Source organism: Hypoxylon trugodes, assembly GCF_022578975.1.
Source record: "Hypoxylon trugodes strain CBS 135444 unplaced genomic scaffold F4822scaffold_5, whole genome shotgun sequence".
Lineage (NCBI taxonomy): Eukaryota > Fungi > Ascomycota > Sordariomycetes > Xylariales > Hypoxylaceae > Hypoxylon > Hypoxylon trugodes.
Window position 1 is genome coordinate 978580 of NW_026250020.1, and position 18589 is coordinate 997168.

At 47.5% G+C, this 18589-nt stretch overlaps 5 protein-coding genes across 5 annotated transcripts; 1 reads left to right on the forward strand and 4 right to left on the reverse strand.

Moving 5' to 3' along the window:
• Window position 1: 1 nt before the first annotated feature.
• F4822DRAFT_246930 (heterokaryon incompatibility protein-domain-containing protein) lies at window positions 2-2224 on the forward strand. The gene has a single exon (XM_051454378.1). The coding sequence runs from the start codon at window positions 255-257 to the stop codon at window positions 2148-2150; it is 1896 nt and encodes a 631-aa protein (XP_051314215.1). The 5' UTR covers window positions 2-254; the 3' UTR covers window positions 2151-2224.
• F4822DRAFT_246736 (uncharacterized protein) lies at window positions 2224-6938 on the reverse strand. The gene is made up of 6 exons (XM_051454377.1): window positions 6185-6938; window positions 5698-6126; window positions 5562-5649; window positions 4789-5502; window positions 3504-4741; window positions 2224-3452 (listed from the first exon to the last, which is right to left on the reverse strand). The coding sequence occupies exons 1-6, from the start codon at window positions 6647-6649 to the stop codon at window positions 2298-2300; spliced, it is 4089 nt and encodes a 1362-aa protein (XP_051314216.1). The 5' UTR covers window positions 6650-6938; the 3' UTR covers window positions 2224-2297.
• Window positions 6939-11767, reverse strand: F4822DRAFT_246637 (uncharacterized protein). The gene is made up of 3 exons (XM_051454375.1): window positions 9328-11767; window positions 7037-9257; window positions 6939-6988 (listed from the first exon to the last, which is right to left on the reverse strand). The coding sequence occupies exons 1-2, from the start codon at window positions 11606-11608 to the stop codon at window positions 7276-7278; spliced, it is 4263 nt and encodes a 1420-aa protein (XP_051314217.1). The 5' UTR covers window positions 11609-11767; the 3' UTR covers window positions 6939-6988; window positions 7037-7275.
• A 314-nt stretch (window positions 11768-12081) lies between these two features.
• Window positions 12082-13726, reverse strand: F4822DRAFT_246656 (uncharacterized protein). Its single transcript, XM_051454376.1, has one exon. It carries the CDS (start codon window positions 13484-13486, stop codon window positions 12554-12556), a length of 933 nt encoding a protein of 310 aa, XP_051314218.1. The 5' UTR covers window positions 13487-13726; the 3' UTR covers window positions 12082-12553.
• Window positions 13727-15700: 1974 nt separating this feature from the next.
• F4822DRAFT_429069 (uncharacterized protein) lies at window positions 15701-18500 on the reverse strand (the record flags this gene model as incomplete). The annotated part of the gene is made up of 5 exons (XM_051461019.1): window positions 15701-16528; window positions 16578-17550; window positions 17607-17925; window positions 18088-18360; window positions 18416-18500. 5 exons carry the CDS (start codon window positions 18498-18500, stop codon window positions 15701-15703), a joined length of 2478 nt encoding a protein of 825 aa, XP_051314219.1.
• Window positions 18501-18589: the final 89 nt, after the last annotated feature.

Here is an 18589-nt window from a genome sequence, read left to right on the forward strand (position 1 = left end):
TCATTCTTTATTATTGAATGATTAATTATTGTTAAATTTCCCAAGTTTCTTTTTTTCATGCGATGCAAGGATTATTCTCATTGGAAAATCAAGCGTAAAATACGATACAGCCCAAAAATTCCAAACTTCAAAATTTAGGAGCATTGAGGACCTGAGCATCGACCGGTTTACCTACCTAACCTAGGTATCATATCACCCACAACCAACTACAAAGGTCCTTCGTCCTCAGTTATCGCCCAAGGCGTCCTGTAGCCATGCGATTGATCAATACTCGCGATTATGAGATGAAGGAATGGCTTGGCGATCAGGTCCCTAACTACGCGATCCTCTCTCATACATGGGAAGAAGGTGAGGTAACTTTCCAAGACTGGCAACATCTTAACGACGAGATCCGCAAAAAGGCCGGCTATGACAAGATCATGGGAGCATGTCGGCAAGCAAGGGAAGATGGTCTAGATTGGCTGTGGGTTGATACAAACTGCATCGACAAGACCAGCTCTGCAGAATTGTCCGAAGCGATTAATTCTATGTTCGCTTGGTACCGCGACGCGAAGATTTGTTATGCTTACCTACAAGATGTGCCAACAGGGCTGACAGTTCCAAATGAAAATGAAGTTGGGACGGACGAGGCAGACATACCAGATGAAGCGGAGGTGACAAATGAAGGGGATGAGACGTATCAAGACTATACAGATGACGAATACGACACAGACGAGGAAGACGAATTGCCAGAGTCATTTCATAATAGTAGATGGTTCACTCGAGGATGGACGCTTCAAGAGCTTCTCGCCCCCGATACAGTGGTATTCTATGCTCGAGATTGGACGACAATAGGGGCGTTAACACCCTCGATGTGGGGAGTTAGGGGCCACATCGCCAGAATAACTGGCATCGATTCTAGATATCTATACGGCTCGGAGAATTCAAAGGAGGCTAGCGTCTCTGAAAGATTATCCTGGGTCGCCAACCGAAAAACTACTCGGACGGAAGATATTGCCTACTGCTTGCTCGGTCTCTTTGATATCAACATGCCGCTTCTCTACGGCGAAGGTATTAAGGCCTTCACGCGGCTCCAGCACGAGATTATCAGGAACTCAAGCGACCACACAATATTTTGCTGGAAATGGAGCAACGCGGTCCCCGCCGATTGGGTGAGCATACTTGCTCCATTTCCGAGTGTATTTGCGGAGTCGGGTAACTACATTAGAAGAGACGAAGTGGCTGCGGCTGAGTTGTTACCATATTCTATGACGAACATAGGACTATCTATACAGCTTCCGGTTATATACGGTCGCAGCTATGTCTTCGCCATTCTCAATGCTGGCAGGCAATCAAGAGAATTCAATAGATATGCCGCGATACCCCTCCGAATAACATTATCGCGTAAGCAGTTCGATCGTTACAGGTTCCCCCCTGAACCCATTTTACTAGACTTCCCAGGTCTTAAAGTGAACGAATACGCCGAACGCGATGTATATTCCGGTCCGGCGCCTTGCGAGCAGCTCATCATTCGATCCGCCTTCAGTGAACTACCGACGAGAGGCCCACCGCGAAGGCTACCAAGAAGCCCCCCTCCACCATATAAACTCGATCGATACAATATACTCATCATTATAGACGCCCAATGCTCTTTTTCGCGGCTTGCTAAGACACCCTTGTCTTTGGAGTCGGGAACCGATTATTTTAGAGTGGTATCTAACCCTCCTCCTAAAAGGTTGATTGACACAATTCCATTGGTGAGAATAGAAGAGAAACCGCCAATATTAAAAGAGAGCCCACCAATTTATGCGTCGCTTGTCAAGATTGTCCCCACTGAAAAGGACCGGTCTTTCAGCATTCTGTTCATGGTAAAGTCAGCAGTAGGTGGGTCAGGACTACCTGATCAGTGGTCTTGCCACGCTGTACCAGATGATTACGATGAAATTTTGGCGAGAGCATCCTTGGAGATTGATGTTTTACCTTCTGAGTCAACGGAGACAAGTTATTTCTCGAGGAAAGATGGGGATTGGTGCGTTAAGCTAGGACACAGTTTCACGACATCTAATGACAGTGAGGTTCGTGTTGTCCAAATATATAATGAGGATGGGTATCGCCACAGCGGGGTCCCCGTTCGTGAGGGTGGAAGCAACTCGGCATGTGTGGTATCTTAACTATTAATAAATATATGCAACCCCTAAGACGTCATCAATACCAGACGCATTGTTATGCCCACCCGCACGGATACCGGCGTCAACCTCGGTACCGCATTGCTCGGCAGGCCCAAGTTTACCAGCTTGAGAAGTTGTAGAGCCTTAAAGTCAATTCACTTCTTGATCTAAAGCGTTAAGAGCCGCCCGCTTCTCCAATAAAAGTTGTACAACCTCATTGTGGCCTTGAGATGATGCTGCCCAGAGAGGATCATTCCCATTTCTGTCTCGGACGTTAATATCCGCCCCTTGATCTAATAAGATTTTAACAGTCGAAAGGTGGCCTTGATGAGCAGCTGTTTGCAGAGCAGTTGCGCCTTTTTTATTTTGAGCATTGATTCTCACCCCATAATCTAATAGGAACGAGACAACCGCATTATGGCCTTGATATGACGCTGCCCAAAGGGCGCTATTGCCATGGTCATTCCGAGCCTCAATGTCAGCCCCGCTCCTACGTAGGAGTAAAACCATTTCGTCATGGCCTTGGTACGAAGCTTTCCAAAAAGCGCTATTGCCTTCATCGTCTCGGCCATTAACAACTGAACCAGCTTCTACCAGGGTTTTAACAATGTCAAGATGATTTTGACATGCTGCAGCCTGAAAAGCGTTGCCACCTTTCCCGTCTCGGGCATTGACATCCGCCCCATGCCTTAACAGGAATTTCACAATCGAGCGGTGACCTTGACGCGCTGCTGCCTGAAGAGCGTTTGTACACTCTCTGCCTTGACCATTAATATCTGCCCCGAGAACCAGCAAGATCTTCAGGGCTTCTTCTTTTCCATTCGCAGCAGCATGGACAAATGCCGATTGGAGACAGTTTTCGGCAGTAGTTTGGCTAATACCATTCGTGAATTCCGACGGCCAGTATGATGTAACCCATTTCGAAAGAAGAAGGGCCGCATAACATCTTGGTCTGGACATAGTATCCTTCAAATGTGATTCAAATTCCGCCCATAAATTGATGCCACTGTCTCCCAGGTTCTTAAAGTGCTCCATAAAGTAATATAGTGAGTACAGAAGTAGATTATTTTCGCAAAGGGAATGCGCTATTGAATCAACTCGCGAGAAGTCAGGATCAACATCCACTTGAAAGGCTGCCGCCATAAAGGTAACGCAAATATTAAAACAACACGTTTTAGAGACTATTTGGTCTCCCTCTACTTCATCAAGATCATATGGCGTAGCTAGACGTCTCTGATCCAAGATGAACTCTCTGACAGTTTGGTGTATGAGTTGTACGATCGGGCCATGGCTTGTATCCCGCACCTATCCGCTCTGGTGAGATTTTACATATAGTAGAACGGGAGGAGATCTTACCTCCACGAGCCCCCCACAGTAAGCGATCAATCCCCGTTCCAATTCCAACGGTCTGTTTCGCTCAAGGTCGTAAGTCGATAAGTCGACATCTCCTATCTGGAGCGGTGTCGCTAGCACATGCTCGAGTTCGCGCATTGATATGGGTCGCTTAGGGAAAGTCACCCACGCAAGTATTCGCTTTGCGAGTCTTTGATCTTCCTCTATGTCATCTTCATCTGAGCCCTCATCCAGGCCTTGGCGACTGATTAAAGAGTCCACAATGGCTCGGTAGAAGCCGTGTGGCCCGCCGAGATCCTTCGGAAGCTTGCGTACACGATTTTCGAGAGAAGCTATTGTATACCCACCTTTCCGAAAGAGTCTCTCTAGATCTCTCAAAACCAGAGAGACCCAAAGGAACACGCCCTGGGAGTTTTCGATAATGTAATCTCCGATTTCAGAAAAATTATCTGGTTTGCGACTTTTTTTTGATAATAGTTTCCCTCCATGGTCGTGCTGGAGCCCCTCGGTCCACTTTTCGACTACCTTGCGTATATCTTCTGCGTTTTCTTTCTGCAAAACGATGTGACATGATCTACCAAGGCGGGGATTGGTGATAACAACCTCTGGCCTGCTAACGATCAACACCTTCATAACACAATTGCTCTCTTTAGATGAGAGATCATCTAAGAAGCGAAGCGAATCGCCCCGTTTGGCGCTATCGGATTCGTCCACGCCATCCACTAATACGAAGACACGTAATGGAAAGTCAACCTTATGTAGGGATCCCAAGACACATTTTAAGTCTTCATATCTCCAGAATGAAGTTGTCTCTGGGATATTGTCATTTTTCAGCCTCAGTCTTCGGTATGTGTCTTGCAAAAGAGGGAATAGTCTCTTATTTTGGCTCCATATCTGGTAGACGAGAGAACGAAGCATGAGCTCGTGGCTGGTCTCGGTGATACCTCCACGAAAACTATAAAAAAAGGCGGCTACGACTGTGTCTAGGTAGAGCTTTGCGTCGTTCAGTTTCTCGCGGTCGGAAACGTTGTTCTCATCTTGCAGTTTCTGGACGATTCGTTTCAACAACGTTGACTTCCCGCTCCCCGGCTTCCCCTCTATCCAAAGCAAATCAGATTCAGGGGACTCGATCCACTTTGAATATTCTGGGTGAGATACAAGCCAATCTCCTCCCTCATCGACAGCGTCTACGCGAGTCTCACGCGCATCCCATTCCTGGAAATACAGGGTTCTGAGACATTCTATTGAAACAATTAGCTAATTCTCAGATCAAAGTCTAGGGACGCACCTTTTCTCTCCTTTTCCGGCCCTATGCTCGCATAATGAGCAAGAGTTTCTTGGATATACGGCTCAGGTCTCGAGGAAATGAGAACTCGAATTGTTACACCCGAGTCAGAAACTCGCTTCTCAAAATGCAATAAATTTCTCAGGAAAGCCGAGCCAGTTTCGCGGTCAAGTATATCAATACCATCGAAAAGAAAGACTGTGTCCTTGTCGGATATCCCACTAACCACAGCTTCCAGTAGCCGCCACAGTTGATTGGTCATATCAGGTCCATCTAACGAAGAATTCCAGGGGCCGGGGGTCGCTTGGGTAAGGCCCGAGCGATCCTTTTTCTTGATTAATTGAAATATAATGGATATTAGGATAAAATCCTCCGATTTTGGTCTGCCTTCGGAACAGAAGTAGACAGCGATATCCCAATTCATCGTGTATATTGATCGATTTTCTTGCAGAATATAGGACATTACGACTGTTTTCCCCGCATCTGCAGGACCATAAAGCCAGAGGGATGCGGCTTGGTTTTGTCTTCGCCATACTTGGAATTCTGGGCTTTTGATGAACCATTCAACAAAATCCTCAATCCCAGGTGATTGACCTTTCTCGTTGGCTAAACCGGGAGCTTTAGAAGTATCGCGGACATCGTCTAGTGTCAGACCTATCTTATCGAGGTGTGCTAAAAGAATGGTTTCGATGTCATTTTTGGACTTGGTATGTGTCTCTACACAAAAACGGAACTCTTCAGTCTCGTGCATGCTAACTACTCGTCAACCTACTAACCTGTGCTCAGTGGTTGTATCCATCTTCGAAGTTCTCCACTAACCGCCAGATACCCATCATCCTCTGAGTTGGGAAATTTTGCCATATCCTAGAAAGAGTTAGAATGGTCCAGGAGTATAGCTATTGGGGGGATTACCATATGATTGGCTTTAATCGACTGGTTAGGCCATCCAGCGATCTTTGCGGATTCTGGCTTGACTACTAGTCCAACACCTGGAAGCTCATCCTCTTCAGAAAAGCATGTTAATTGGAATCGACCGGAAGCCCTCCTTAGCCAATTCGAGAAAGCGTCCTCAACTGCCGCAAGGACCTCCGAGTCTCTTTTAAGCGCCTCGAGGATCTTAGGATTGGTTCTGCTCCCAGAGGCTTTGAGAATGTTGGCAACCGCTTTCGCAAATGGTGCCATATCTGCGCCCCGATGAGGCGTTCCCAAAAAAACAATGCCAATTGTATCTCTTTCTATTTGCCTTAGGTGTTCGTCGGCCGAGTTTTCGGAGAGAGCCAACGCTCTTTTAGTCACAAGGCCACCGAGGCTATGAGCGACGAATATGATCTTTCGCGAATCCTAGACTCGATATTATAAGTCAACATCACGCGTGCACAAACCAGCAGTAGTGGCTTACTGAATGAGTTTGAAGCCTCTTATTAGCCATACGGTTGACCAGATTCGAGGCATGGTCTTGTAGGGTGTTCTGTCCTACTGGCCCAAAGAAGTGCGCGACGTTCGCGTCGTATCCATAGGTAAAGATACGGGCATTGTCAATATCTTTTGCAAGCAAATCGGTCGGCCAAAATGTATCTGATTTTTCGTAAAAGAATGTTCTATCGGCGCGGCCGTTAAGCCCATGGAGAAAAACTATGTCGACAACGGCGTTATCCGGGCTATAGAGTTCTCCGAGGCCGTGAAAATTGTTATTCGGAAACAATTTCTGGATTGACGTAGTAGGAACTTCGAAACTCGGATTGGGTGAGGCCGAGGAACTCGCCTCGTCGTCATCGCTGTCTAGCACATCATGACTGGGGCTCCTTGCGTTTTTAGGCTTAGGAGAGAACAATCGCTTGAGAAGCTTCTTCTTGGACGAACCCATCGGTGCGTTACGGGCCACCCTGTATCATGAGAATCAAGCCCAGTCGGAGAGACGGCGTGGCATCAGGCTCTGAAGCTCAGCTGAGCTCAATCCCATAAGCCACCTTACCCCGCACCTTTGGACGTATAATAAGCCATAAGCCCTATAATAAGGGAGCAGAAAAAGCAAACTAGGTCGTGACATGGCATGGTACAGTTCGGCTTCGAATCGGGCACGGTGTACCTGTCTAGGTACCTACCGTTACTGGCGCTTATGAAGGATTTTTTCTTTATTTTTTTCTTAAACAAGACGCACTCACCCAACTTTGTACCCGTAGTCGACGTAGCGCCAATCTCCCTGCTGTAAAAATCAGCGGGGGTGTAATCGTTTAGGCCAAACCTCACCAACAAATAGACTTCCCAAGAGACAGGTGGACTACATGAACTCCGAATCATTGCGAGACATCTATATGTCCATTTTGATTCATGATACACTCCGCAAGCTACCAGCTACCCAGTTGTTCATCGCATACACCACATCCCATTCAAAGCCAAGCCATATCACAGCACGCTCATCATATGGGCCTTCTTTTCCTCTTTTCTCCCCAGCAAGCACACCTCCCATCCACCCATTAGCGAAATAAACGTTTACTTCTTATTGAACAGTTTCGGAATGATCTTATCCGCACTGTCCACATTAACATGCCCAGCATCGCGACCCTCTACCTTCATGTCGTGATACCAATCCAGCGTAGACCTATACTGGTATCTCATCTTCTGCTTCAATGGATCCTGGCCTCGAACCTTCGCAACTGCTTCGTATAGGTGATTTACACACTTAGTTGATTCGACCGCTTGTTTCGGGCGCGGCGCGTGCCATATCGATCTTTGTAGTTCTTCATCGCAGTGATGAATCGGTGGCGGTGATACGGCCTGCTCCTCCTCTACAGAAGGAACATTAACAAGTCCTGTTATCATACCGCTCTTCCATTGGGACTTCGGTAAGCTTTTCCAACCCGCGTCGGGTAGCAGATTCTCGAAGGGTGGTAGCCAGTCCTTACCATGAGCCAGCATCTCTTGGAGTCTTCTGTAAGTTACGTCCAACGGGTGTTCGTTAGGCTTAGTTTCTATACCAGCTTTGCTGCTAATATAGACTTCTCCAAGGTAGTATTGTTTGTCCTTCGACGGCAAGGTTTCGCGAACGAGATTTACCAAATGCCGTTGCATGCCAAGGAGGAGCGCCGCATGCCCACCGGCGATTTCTCTATCATGGGCGGCGATGTCCCAGATAAATAGTTCTATATTGTCATACTTGACCTTCGCCTTATGTGGGTTCATAGGTCGAACAACTGCAATCCAAGGGTGGCATGCATATGTGTGGGGAGGCGCTTGGGGGATCCATCCTTTGTCGATGGTATAGAATAGACCGTACCAGGTATTAACTCCTCCGAACCTTGGGGCTGCGCCCAACCAATTTTTGAAGGTATCATACCTACACAATGGATCGCCGAAATGATCGGCCATTGACACATCCAGCCACGACACGGGGTTAGCGTGTAGCCTGGCCCAGTTGTTGACGCTAAAGCGATTAGAGAGCTTGAGGATGTGTGAACGCAATTCTTCGGGGCGATCATTCTTGAAGATAATACTTTGAGATTTTGAGACCGGATCGGTGCTCTGCGTGATCGCAGTAGACCCGACGCTCGTATGACTCGGGACGGAAGCAGCAGCTTGACTAAATTTATCCATGTCGTCTGCTGCAATGGCTGCTTCTCTTTCTTGGCGTCGTTGTTTCTCGCGAGTTAAAGCGACATCGGGATCGCCAACTGTCTCTTTAGTATAGACTGGGATCTCGATATTCCTGTAAGCCGCCTTGTGTCTGCTGTTGCTCGAGCCGAGCACGGCGAATTTGCGATATTGGTCGCATTTCAAAGCTGACCACCAACAGAACCAATTGACTAAGCTTTGTTCATCGTTTTGGTCAATGAGGTCAGTGATCCAGAACACCTTCCGTATCTCCTCACTAGTCTCTTCGTTTCCGAACTCTTCAATGATCTCTTCCAAGATCTCCCACACTCGAAACCTTGCTTCAAGATCCTTCTTAGCAAGGCCAGATTCTGTAAGGATATCATCGAGTTTAGGGTTATCTTTATGCAAAGAGCGCAATTCCTCATGCTCCTTTGCCTTCTCTAATGTGACCGTCTTCAAGTACTCGGGGAAACCGGCACAAGCCACAAGCAAGTAGTGCGGATTATAACAATAGGCTTTGAACCATTCTAGGAATTGACAAAGTCTAATGGGATCTGAAAGTACGAAACTTGGTGTGACCAAAAACGCCCGGCCTTGGGGAAACAGCCTTGTCATTCGAATGTTGCCGGGCTCGATCGCGTCGTATTCATCGGAAGGGAATCTCGGCGGATTATATTGTCCCGTGGCGACGTTCCAAAATGTGTAATTTCGCTTGTTCTCAATCATCTGTGATATGCGCGGTAGTTTTCGAATAGAGACGCTCACATCTTCGTGTAAGATGAGTGTGCCTGCGGCTCCTGTTCCTCTCACGGTCTCATGGAACTTTGACCAACTATCCTCGATTTCGTGAGAAAAAATTCGGCAGTTTGGTTGGCACGAACCTATAAATGTTAGGATTAGCACCTGTATTTTATAGTAGACGAGGGTTTTTTGTTTTGTAATTCAACTTACGGAGCCAAAGCTTGATGATATTGCAAAGCTGCATTTCCCGATCAGGGAAAAGCAACATGAATACTTGATTGTCCTTCGTCTTGGGCTCTTGGGGTAGAAAATGGGAGAAGTCTAATCCAATTAGATCTTTGATGAGCATCTGGCGTTTCGTTCCTGGTTTCTTATCGCTTAGACTGGTCGGGGCGCGAGAAATGGTTGTTGAGGGATATAATCTCACATCCACTGGGGATCTATATATCATATGTCGCAAGGGAGACTCTAAGAAGTCTTTGTCCAGGCTGATTTCGAGCCCATCCCAATCACTACACCCTGAAGGGTATACTAGAATTGAGAACTGTTCCGTCACTAGATGACATCCATAGGAGCCTTGTCGTAGGTGGCCTGCTATGTTGGATAGTGTTGTTGATACGACCTCTTTTGACATGGACATGATCGCGCCAGTAGAGAGTACTTGCTCTACTAGATTAGTTCTGTGAGGGATGAAGTCGTATGAAGCGCAAATCGAATCGAAGTTTAATTTTTCCTGAGCGATAAAAGACGATAACCAAGGCTGGCTTTGGCGGGTGATACCACCGAATAGGACCCGAATTGGCTCGGAGACACCACCTTTCCCAAACGTGGCCATTTTCGAAACTAATTGAGCTTGCCCCTTCTCTTGGTATGCAGCTAAGGAGAGCTTTTTCGTGGATGGAGGGGATTTGATGAGAGGTTGAACCGAATTATTGGGCTCATCATTGGGACGATCAACCACATCATCTATATCCATACCGTCACCCACCGGCTTATCCTCTGGTGCGATATCCCCCGCTCTAGTAAAGCGAACAGACTTTTTTACCTTGGGAGTCGCTACGGTTGCGCTCGTATCACCTGGCGAAATCGCTGTAGGGCTTTGGACTATAGGTGGGTCTGGGGGCGCAGGCTGGACATTTGATTTCGTCTGATCTGCACTAGGACGATTATTCCGATCACTCGTCAAGAGGAAGCTAGCTGGTATTGAAGATAAGTCAGGATGAGCTAAATCACTCTTTTCAATACTTCGCTTCCTAGCATTGTTTCTACCACGCAATGTACTGAAGGCCTTAGAAGCTTTGGATGGTTCATCTGTAGCATCGCTTAAGCTAGCCCTCTTCTTTCGTTCTTTACCCGCAACAAGAACGTTACTCGCTTGTTTGGAAGGTGTTGCAGCCGGAGGTGGCTGAGCTCGAGTACGAGTCGCGGTGAGTTTTTGACCTGAGAACTTGTTTGCTAGGCTAGATGTTATTTTAGGGGGCATTGTCGAAGGCTTTGAAGGGGTTTTGGATGTTGAAGTAGGAGCTTTTTGAGTCGGTGCTTTACTGGTTTTGCCAGGAGGATCCTTTGACGATCCTAGATCTATGTTTGCACTAGGCTTCCTCGCCGTGCCTTGGTATCCAGTCACAGTGCCACCTCCCGTCCCGCCACTTGAGGCCCGCCTCTTCGACTCCGATGATTGCTTTGAGGGTTTAGGTGGTGACGTGGGCATTGAGGTACGTTTGAGCGGCTTTTTCTTAGTATTTGGAGTGACATTTGTACCCTTCTTAGATTTCACGGCCGGAGCCGAAACTGGAGCTGGAGCCATAACTGTAGCTGTAGCTGTAACTTGAGTGGGTTTCGGCTGAGCATTTTCTTTGGGCTTCGCCTTTGAGGTTGGCGGGCTTGGTTTAGTTTTATGCGTGTCTGGGGCATCATTATCGATAACAGGTTCATTTCTCGTACAGGTGGCAAGAGAGGGGAGTTCTTGGATAAGAGAGGGGGGTGCCTGGATAGGAGAACGGAGTTTCTCAGTGGTAGGAGAAGGGATATTCTGAGTAGTTAGAGGAAGGGGTTCTTGAGCTGCAGGTTTGGACGGCAAGGGTTGATTGTGTGGCCAGCCAAGACGCTTCCGTTTGGCATTGCGTCTCTTACGTCTCCTCTCTCTTTCTTGATAGGCGACGTTGAATTCCTCAACGTCAAAAGGTTGCCGTTTGCCGTTTCTGATCTCCTCTTGATTCTCAAGCCACGATTCAAGTACACCAGGCCCTAAATGCACTGTAGGTTCCCAAGTACACTGGTCCAATGGGAAGCCTTCCCACTTGATAAGGTACTGCATCTCACCGGGATCATTGGGATGGTCTCGTTCGGCATATATATCTTCAACGATCCAATCCTTATCCACATCGCCCTCTTCGCCGTTGGTAGAGTTTAGAGAGACATCATCATCATTATCATCACCTATTTCATTAGGCCTGGTAGACAACGGCGTGATAGAATGAGGAGACACCATTGTCTCCTAAAAAGCGTATATGAAACGCGCAAGTAGTGTGACTGTGTAATTTCAGTCGCCGATTAAAATAATGGGGACTGATTGAGTTTACAGGTTATGCATAACTCTCATAGGTAAGAACAGACTTGTTCGGAACGGCGCTGTTGGGTTATCATAGAGGGTACACTCCAATGTGCTCATCAACCAAACAAACAGAATAAAGTTTCAAGTCCAAGTCGATGGGACTGAATAAAACATGGGAAGACACGCTTAGTTCGCACCTGACGTCATTTCCAAACAGACAACTTCTTCAGACGACGAGGAAGCAGGTGCGAGGAATTTAGTGCCTTAGAAATGATTTGATTTGGGTTGGTTGCGATTTGAGATGGTGAAAGCAAGTGGTAGGTACGAAGCGTGGTTGGTAACTTGGGTAACTGGGAAGGAATAACGCAAGGCCGCACTGGCCAGTCATAATTAGGTACTTGATAGGTGATAGGTGAATTAACATTTATTCACAGGAAGTGACAATTAGGAAATGTATTTCCACCTACCTGCGTACCTACCTTTCCGTACGATTAAAATATCCCTCCACCACGAGGTTGCTGTTTCAATTAGCAGTGGGAAATCCGGGACTTTCCAAAAGACTTCGCAAGTCTCACTAAACCATTATAAGATAAAATAAAATAGACTCATGGGAACTTGAATGCTTAGGTTTTTAAAAGGCAACTCTTGTTAATTATTGTCTTACACATCGTCTATTCGATAAATGTGTATAATAATCGACGAAAAAAATCTTCTAATCAAATGGAAATGAGGAGTATCGCCTGCCAAAAAGCAAAAGTAGAAAATTTGAAGATATGAAGACACCCATTCGGCTCGTTACTTAAGAGGGCGACCTTCAGGCAACAGAGACGCCACAGCGGCTAAGCACGGCCTCCAGCTTGCTTACAGGGCACCCACGGTCCCCTAATAGCGATAGTCATCATCCGCACCTCTCGATCGCGGCCTAGCATCGTTCCGTTCATCGTACAACCAATCCTCGACATTCTTCCAACTACGCGCATCCGGATCGACCTCACGCTCCACAGCATGGCTTCTAGCGCGAGTACGATCGCGGTCGCGCTCTCGGCTGCGTTCATCCCACGGGTCCCAGTCTTTCTTCCACCCGTATCCATCAACGCTACTACTGTGCGGTCGCGCCATCACCTCGCGTTTTTCCACCACATCAGCATCGGGTCTAAACTTGCGATCCCATTTATCTTGCTTGATTCTGTCCCTCTCGCGGTGCACTTCAAGCCGTTTCTCAACTGCATTCGCTCCAAGTGCACCAACTGCTGCCCCGACTACTGTGCCGATGAGTTGGTTACGTTTGTAATCCGCACCTTCGTGATTGTAGTTATTATGTTTGCTTGTGGCATCGACCGCTTCCCTAACCGCCAAACCACCGACCAATGCACCTAACACACCTATGCCTAGACCAGCAGTCGAATTTGTAAACGTATTATCGACAAAGTTCCGCGCCTTGTCGAGCGGGGTCCTCGCCCGTTCATCATCCGAGTCCTCGCTATCGCTATCCTTATTATACCTTCTTTCTCGTCTCCTCCCACGAGTCGACCGACGGCGCTCTTCAAAAGGAGGCAGAGATCTAGGTCGCGAGTGTAATTCAGGAACATCTAGATTGGACGGCGATTGAGGGGGATAGAATGGTGTGTGAGGTTCGTAAGTAAGCAGTTTTTGTGGCGGAGCCTCGTCATCGTATGCGAGATTTTCTTGTTCGGCAAGTCGCCGGCTCTCCTCGTAGCTCACCGGATAAGTGTCGCCCGAGTATTTGTATTCAGATGAACGATCCCGGTAGTGGCTAGACCGCCCCCGGGAATAGGCATCTTCGTAGCGCGACATGCCCTGTGATTGGTAGGTGGATGTCGCGGATGCAAACTAACTGTTGTAATAGTTGACGAAGCGAAGATTGATAGCAATTAGTGGTATATATACGGCTATATGCTTTAGTGGTGCAGTTTGCCGAATAATTGTAAGACAATGAGGTTTCAAGACAGAAAACCGAGTCAAGCGGGGCGTATTAGATCTGGTCGCGAATTTATTGTATTCAACCGGTCAGACAGCGGTCGAGGCTCTCAAGTATAAAAACAAATAAAAAGACGCAAGGCAATTAAAGTGGCTTAGTTTGTTGCTCGTATATTGCTCAAAGATAGGTAGGCTACCCGTTATTGGTATCTTACCAAGAATTATATTCTGCCTACCTAAGGTCGAAGGCGCAGGCAGGTGGGTATGCAATGTATAATATACGCTGATACGATACAGAAATCGACGTTGATACTAACAGACGACAACGAGTTAATGGCAAATATTAGCATTAAATATTAGTAACGACCTCTCGTGAGAAACGCCCTCTGATCCCGACGCCTATGCTGTCGTGCAGTATATGCAGGACATGATACGCCAGAAGAGTTGCAACGGGCAAGATAGGGAAGGATGGGTTGGCTTTGACTTGCTGAGTCGACGGCCTGAGGTGGATCGTGGGCCATTTGCCCGCGCAGGCCGCGGTCGGCGGGTGACCATTGGTGGGACGACTGGCATATGATGTCACGGGCGTGAGGGCACTTGATTACCCGCATGTGGTCGACGAGTCACTGCTAACAATTAAAATACCCAGGTACGTAAGACGTAAGTGCCAAGAAAGGGCGACTACTTCCTTCGCTCTCGATTAACTCCGAGACTTCCCGTTTTCCGTAACATGGACGTCAGTATCTTAGGTAGGCACCTAAAGCCCCGCGATCGAACGTCGTGACTTCCTTATTATACACCCCCGGTGGGTTATCATCTCGGTAGCACGATGCCGACTACAGCTTCCCTTCGTTACCTATGTACTAGGCATAATCATTTAGCATACATAGCCTCGACTCTTCATCAACATTGACATCAGACAAGGTTATTACAATTTGTGTCCATACGAAAGTGAAAGAATATGCAGGTACCCGACTTTAGAACAGAAGGCTCTCGAAGCGATTCCCAATCTACCCACCCAGCCACCGAACTAATGCACTTATTATCGTACCTGTTGCCTACTCGAGCATTTATTTGCGAGTTATGTAATAGTATAGCCTCACCTAGAATTATCGTCTCATCTTTATAGCGACGGACTGCATCGTCTTTATTATATTAGAGGCAGCCTGACAGAGTAGCGAGTACGACCACAATGCGAGTTAATCTTGACAGGCATAATGCGCAATTAATTACCACCTAGACAATCGTCTATCATACATGTACAAGTGAGGCATTGCTAGGAAGCCGGCAAGAGGTCAGTGTTACTCGAAAATCCTATATGGAACTGTAGTCCTAATCATCCACGATACATAAATGTAAAGGGATATTAGGAGTTCACAAATAGAAAATGAGATGTAGCCAACACGGTAGAAGGCATCCACATGACTGTTGCGGTAGGCAAACCTGCGTTGCGACAGAATAAGAAAGGAAATAAAACAAATAATCCGAACTTTCCATTGCTCTCCACCACCGGCCAGACCGAAGTCAAAATCCATTTGGGTATCCTCAAGCCAAACACCCAACACCCGTGATGTGCGAAAAAAACACATAGGCCAAACTCCGGTGAAGTGTCTCCGACGAACTCCAGCGTTGCGAAAATTAAAAAGAATACAGTAAAACAAGGGCGGAAAGAATCGGAAAAATAGCAACTCGATTGCAGGAAATTATCACGGCCAGTGGGATCTTCCAGCCAAATTTCGTCTCTTCAATGCGATGTTGGAAGAGGTTGTTGTTGCCAAAGCTGTTTCTTTGCTGCCGTGATTTGTCGGCACCGTACCAAGCACACTGTAAGCCTCGAGGCTGTGCTTCTGCTAGCATCGTCTGGTGGCGCCATACCAAAAACAAGTATGAATCTCAAGGCCGTATGCCCGCCATCATCATTTGATAGCACCACGGCAAACGCAATCGCGAGTCTCAAAACGTCCGGAATCTAGGAAAAGGACGTGCGGGAAAACTGCGAAATCTGAAAAACAACCCGGCACCGAGCAAAGCCGTCGAGAAAAAAGAATAAGCATCGAATGTCAAGAATGCCAGAGCAGTTCAAACACAAGCCTACTGCTGGCGCATCAAATTCTGCGGATATGATCGCGAATGTGGTATCGCAGGGTTGTACACATCTGGCTCTAGGGTCGGACCGCTGAAATTACGTTCACCCTCACGATTCTTAATACGGTGCTCACCAGGGTACCTGCTCTTGGGCGGGGACAAGTCCTGGTAGTCACGGGGCGGGTTCATGACGCCTCGGTTGGGCGCATACTCAGCATTTGTAGCAATCGTAGTAGCAAACGAATTCTCCTTCTTGTGGCCAGCATCCTGCTTGGTTTCCTCCCCCTTGGTCTTCTGGTTGCACGCGATCTTCTCGCGCTCGAGGGCGACACGGAAAAATTGGGATACCTCAGCGAGCCAGATCTGGAGGCGCTCGGGACTGTCAAGTAGCTGCAAGACGGCCTGGGCATCGAGGATGTGTTTTGCAACAACCGAGTCCGGGTGACAGTAAGTGCGAATACGCATCACGCGTGCATCCATTTTCATTCCGTAAAGAAGACCCTTGATGAAATTTGGGTCCGTCTGGAAGGGGCCGTAGAATCGGAAAGTACCGATGTGCGCAGCAATCATGTCGACTTGCGTCTCAACGTCATAGCGGAAGCCAATCACTTTCGGGCGACCCTTCTGCTCCCATGCGTCTGCAATCTTGGCGAGTACATGCGGGTTAAGGCGACCGCTATGGAGTTGGACATTGATGTAACCGCTAAGCGCGTTACTAAGGATGAATTCCAATTCACAGTAGAGCAGGCTCTGCTCGCGGGGATCAAGTGAGATACTGAGTTCTTGAGCAGTGTGGATTCTGGGCTGCGCGTTTCTAACCTCAGTCATTTCAGCCTAGAAGAGGTTAGCTTCCGTACCCAACATGGAGTGAATGGATACGTACAAGTCTTCGTGCAGTCTTCTTTACACCATCAAAAAACTTCGTGTTCTTCTTGGCCTCAGGCTTCTTCGCCTCTGCGGCGGTATCCTCTAACCAACCCTTATCACTAATCAGGGTCTTCTTGGCTCTTCTGGTCTTTCCATCTCCTATCCAAGGAGTCAGCGGAGTGAAGGGAGGGGCTTCAATATCCCTATTAATCACGCCAGCGGGAATGGGAGCTTGGGAAGCGTTATCATTTTCTGCCATTCCCTTCGAACACGGATTACCATTTATGTCCATATGCTCGCCAACGGGTGAATTCATTTTCCAATCCTGGTAGCCCTGCAGGATATTGATCGATCCAATGGGAGGCTTGCTCAAGGCGTGGACTGGGCCAACCGCGGGTTCATCGTAGCGGAAGGGTGTATCATCCGTGTACACTGATGTGGGGCTGTCGCCCAGAAACCGACTTCGCTCCATATCTTCCGGGGTAAGAGGATTGTGGATTGGTTGAATGTTGGCCTGGGTGGTGACCGCTGCACCATATCTGCGGGCTTCTTTAAGATCAAGCGGCTGCGGGCGACGCTTCTCTTTCTTGGCGGAGGAAGCCAAAGCAGGTTTCGGGGGTGACTTATGTCGAGACATAGATCGGGATCCTCGAGAAGGTGTCACGTTGCCTTGGCCGATGATATCCGTCATGGTTGTAATGTGAGCGGGATCACGGTTTCCAGCACCCTCGTAGACGGGAGAAAGGAGGTTATCACTGCCACTAGTTGGAAATTCGTATCGTCTTTGCATAGAGCGTCCTCGTTCGGGAGAGGGTACCTTCGATGACGAGATACTGCCGTTTCTGGCGTGATAGAAGAAATGAGATACGTCATCGCGCTTCTCTAAATGAGAACGCGAAGTCGATCGCGAGTGATGAAAAGGATCCCTACTGGGCGTTCCAGTTACAGATCCAGCCATACCCACGCGATCTCTCTGGGGAGTCGAATCCCTATTGTTATTATCATTAGCATATTCAATTTATTGTATTGACTTTCCAGCACTTACATCTTGGTCGACTTGTTAAAGCGAATGCGCTTAATCTCCTTCTGGGTAAGGGGTAGTCGGGACAAGGGTGTAGGAAAATGTTTTTCTGGCTGGAAGGGTGTAGTTTTGTGTGGCTCGTCAACAATAACGGAAAAGTTTTGTTTATCTACAGGCGCGTCCACAGTACTCGGGGGGGTACTACCTTGAAATAGTTGGCTTTGTGCTGAGGTAGCGCTCTCACCAAGGGAAGTCCAATTACTTAAAGGGCTGATGTTATGGTCCTGGTGACTGATAGATCCGTTGCTAAGCCAATCTTGAACTTTCTCTCGGCTTTTTACGACTACCAAAACATTGATTTTAGTACAACAATGGTAGGACAGGGAGATGATGAGAAGGGGAGAGGAAATGGATTAGATATAGAGGAATAGAAAGGAAAGACAGAGGGAACAACAAGTGTTTGGGTTGCCTTGGTGGTAAACAAATCAATTTTTTGCCCACTTACTCTTTTTATGAGGTACTGCTTGGTAGCTACTTAATGTAATTGCCTCTGCTACGCGTGAATGACCCGCATCCTCGTTGTGAGCGGAACCCTTCCTTTTTGTACGTGGATTATCCTCGACCAGGAAATCGTGAAATCCTGTAAACGAATCCGTTGGAACGTAAGGAGAGTTGTCTCCCCAAACCCATATACTTTTTCCCTCCTGATCATTAAATAGCGGTTTTGATGCTAAAAATTTCTTCACCATGAATCGTACCACTGGACTCGGAAGTCCAGCTACAAACAGACAGTTAGACTTGATCTACGCCCAGGCGGCGTAGCGAAGACGTACCTAAAAGTAATAAATCCTTATTAGGACCTTCGTCGCGACGATTGGCCTGATTTTCACGCGCGGATGATTTAGTTGCGATTTCCATGATGATAGAATTGGAATGCGACGAGATATTACGAAATGTTGTGTAATAAACGGCGGTGAATGTTATCAAAGAAGCGTGCCGAAGGTATT

Excerpts from the sequence above, each read along its gene's own strand:
- F4822DRAFT_246930 (XM_051454378.1), top strand. The coding sequence starts at position 255 with ATGCGATTGATCAATACTCGCGATTATGAGATGAAGGAATGGCTTGGC.
- F4822DRAFT_246736 (XM_051454377.1), bottom strand. The coding sequence starts at position 6,649 with ATGGGTTCGTCCAAGAAGAAGCTTCTCAAGCGATTGTTCTCTCCTAAG. Across the intron at positions 5,503-5,561 it reads GATACAACCACTGAGCACAG|AGACACATACCAAGTCCAAA; the intron begins GTTAGTAGGTTG and ends GTTTTTGTGTAG. Across the intron at positions 3,453-3,503 it reads ACTGTGGGGGGCTCGTGGAG|GTGCGGGATACAAGCCATGG; the intron begins GTAAGATCTCCT and ends CAGAGCGGATAG.
- F4822DRAFT_246637 (XM_051454375.1), bottom strand. The coding sequence starts at position 11,608 with ATGGTGTCTCCTCATTCTATCACGCCGTTGTCTACCAGGCCTAATGAA. Across the intron at positions 9,258-9,327 it reads TATCATCAAGCTTTGGCTCC|GTTCGTGCCAACCAAACTGC; the intron begins GTAAGTTGAATT and ends TAACATTTATAG.
- F4822DRAFT_246656 (XM_051454376.1), bottom strand. The coding sequence starts at position 13,486 with ATGTCGCGCTACGAAGATGCCTATTCCCGGGGGCGGTCTAGCCACTAC.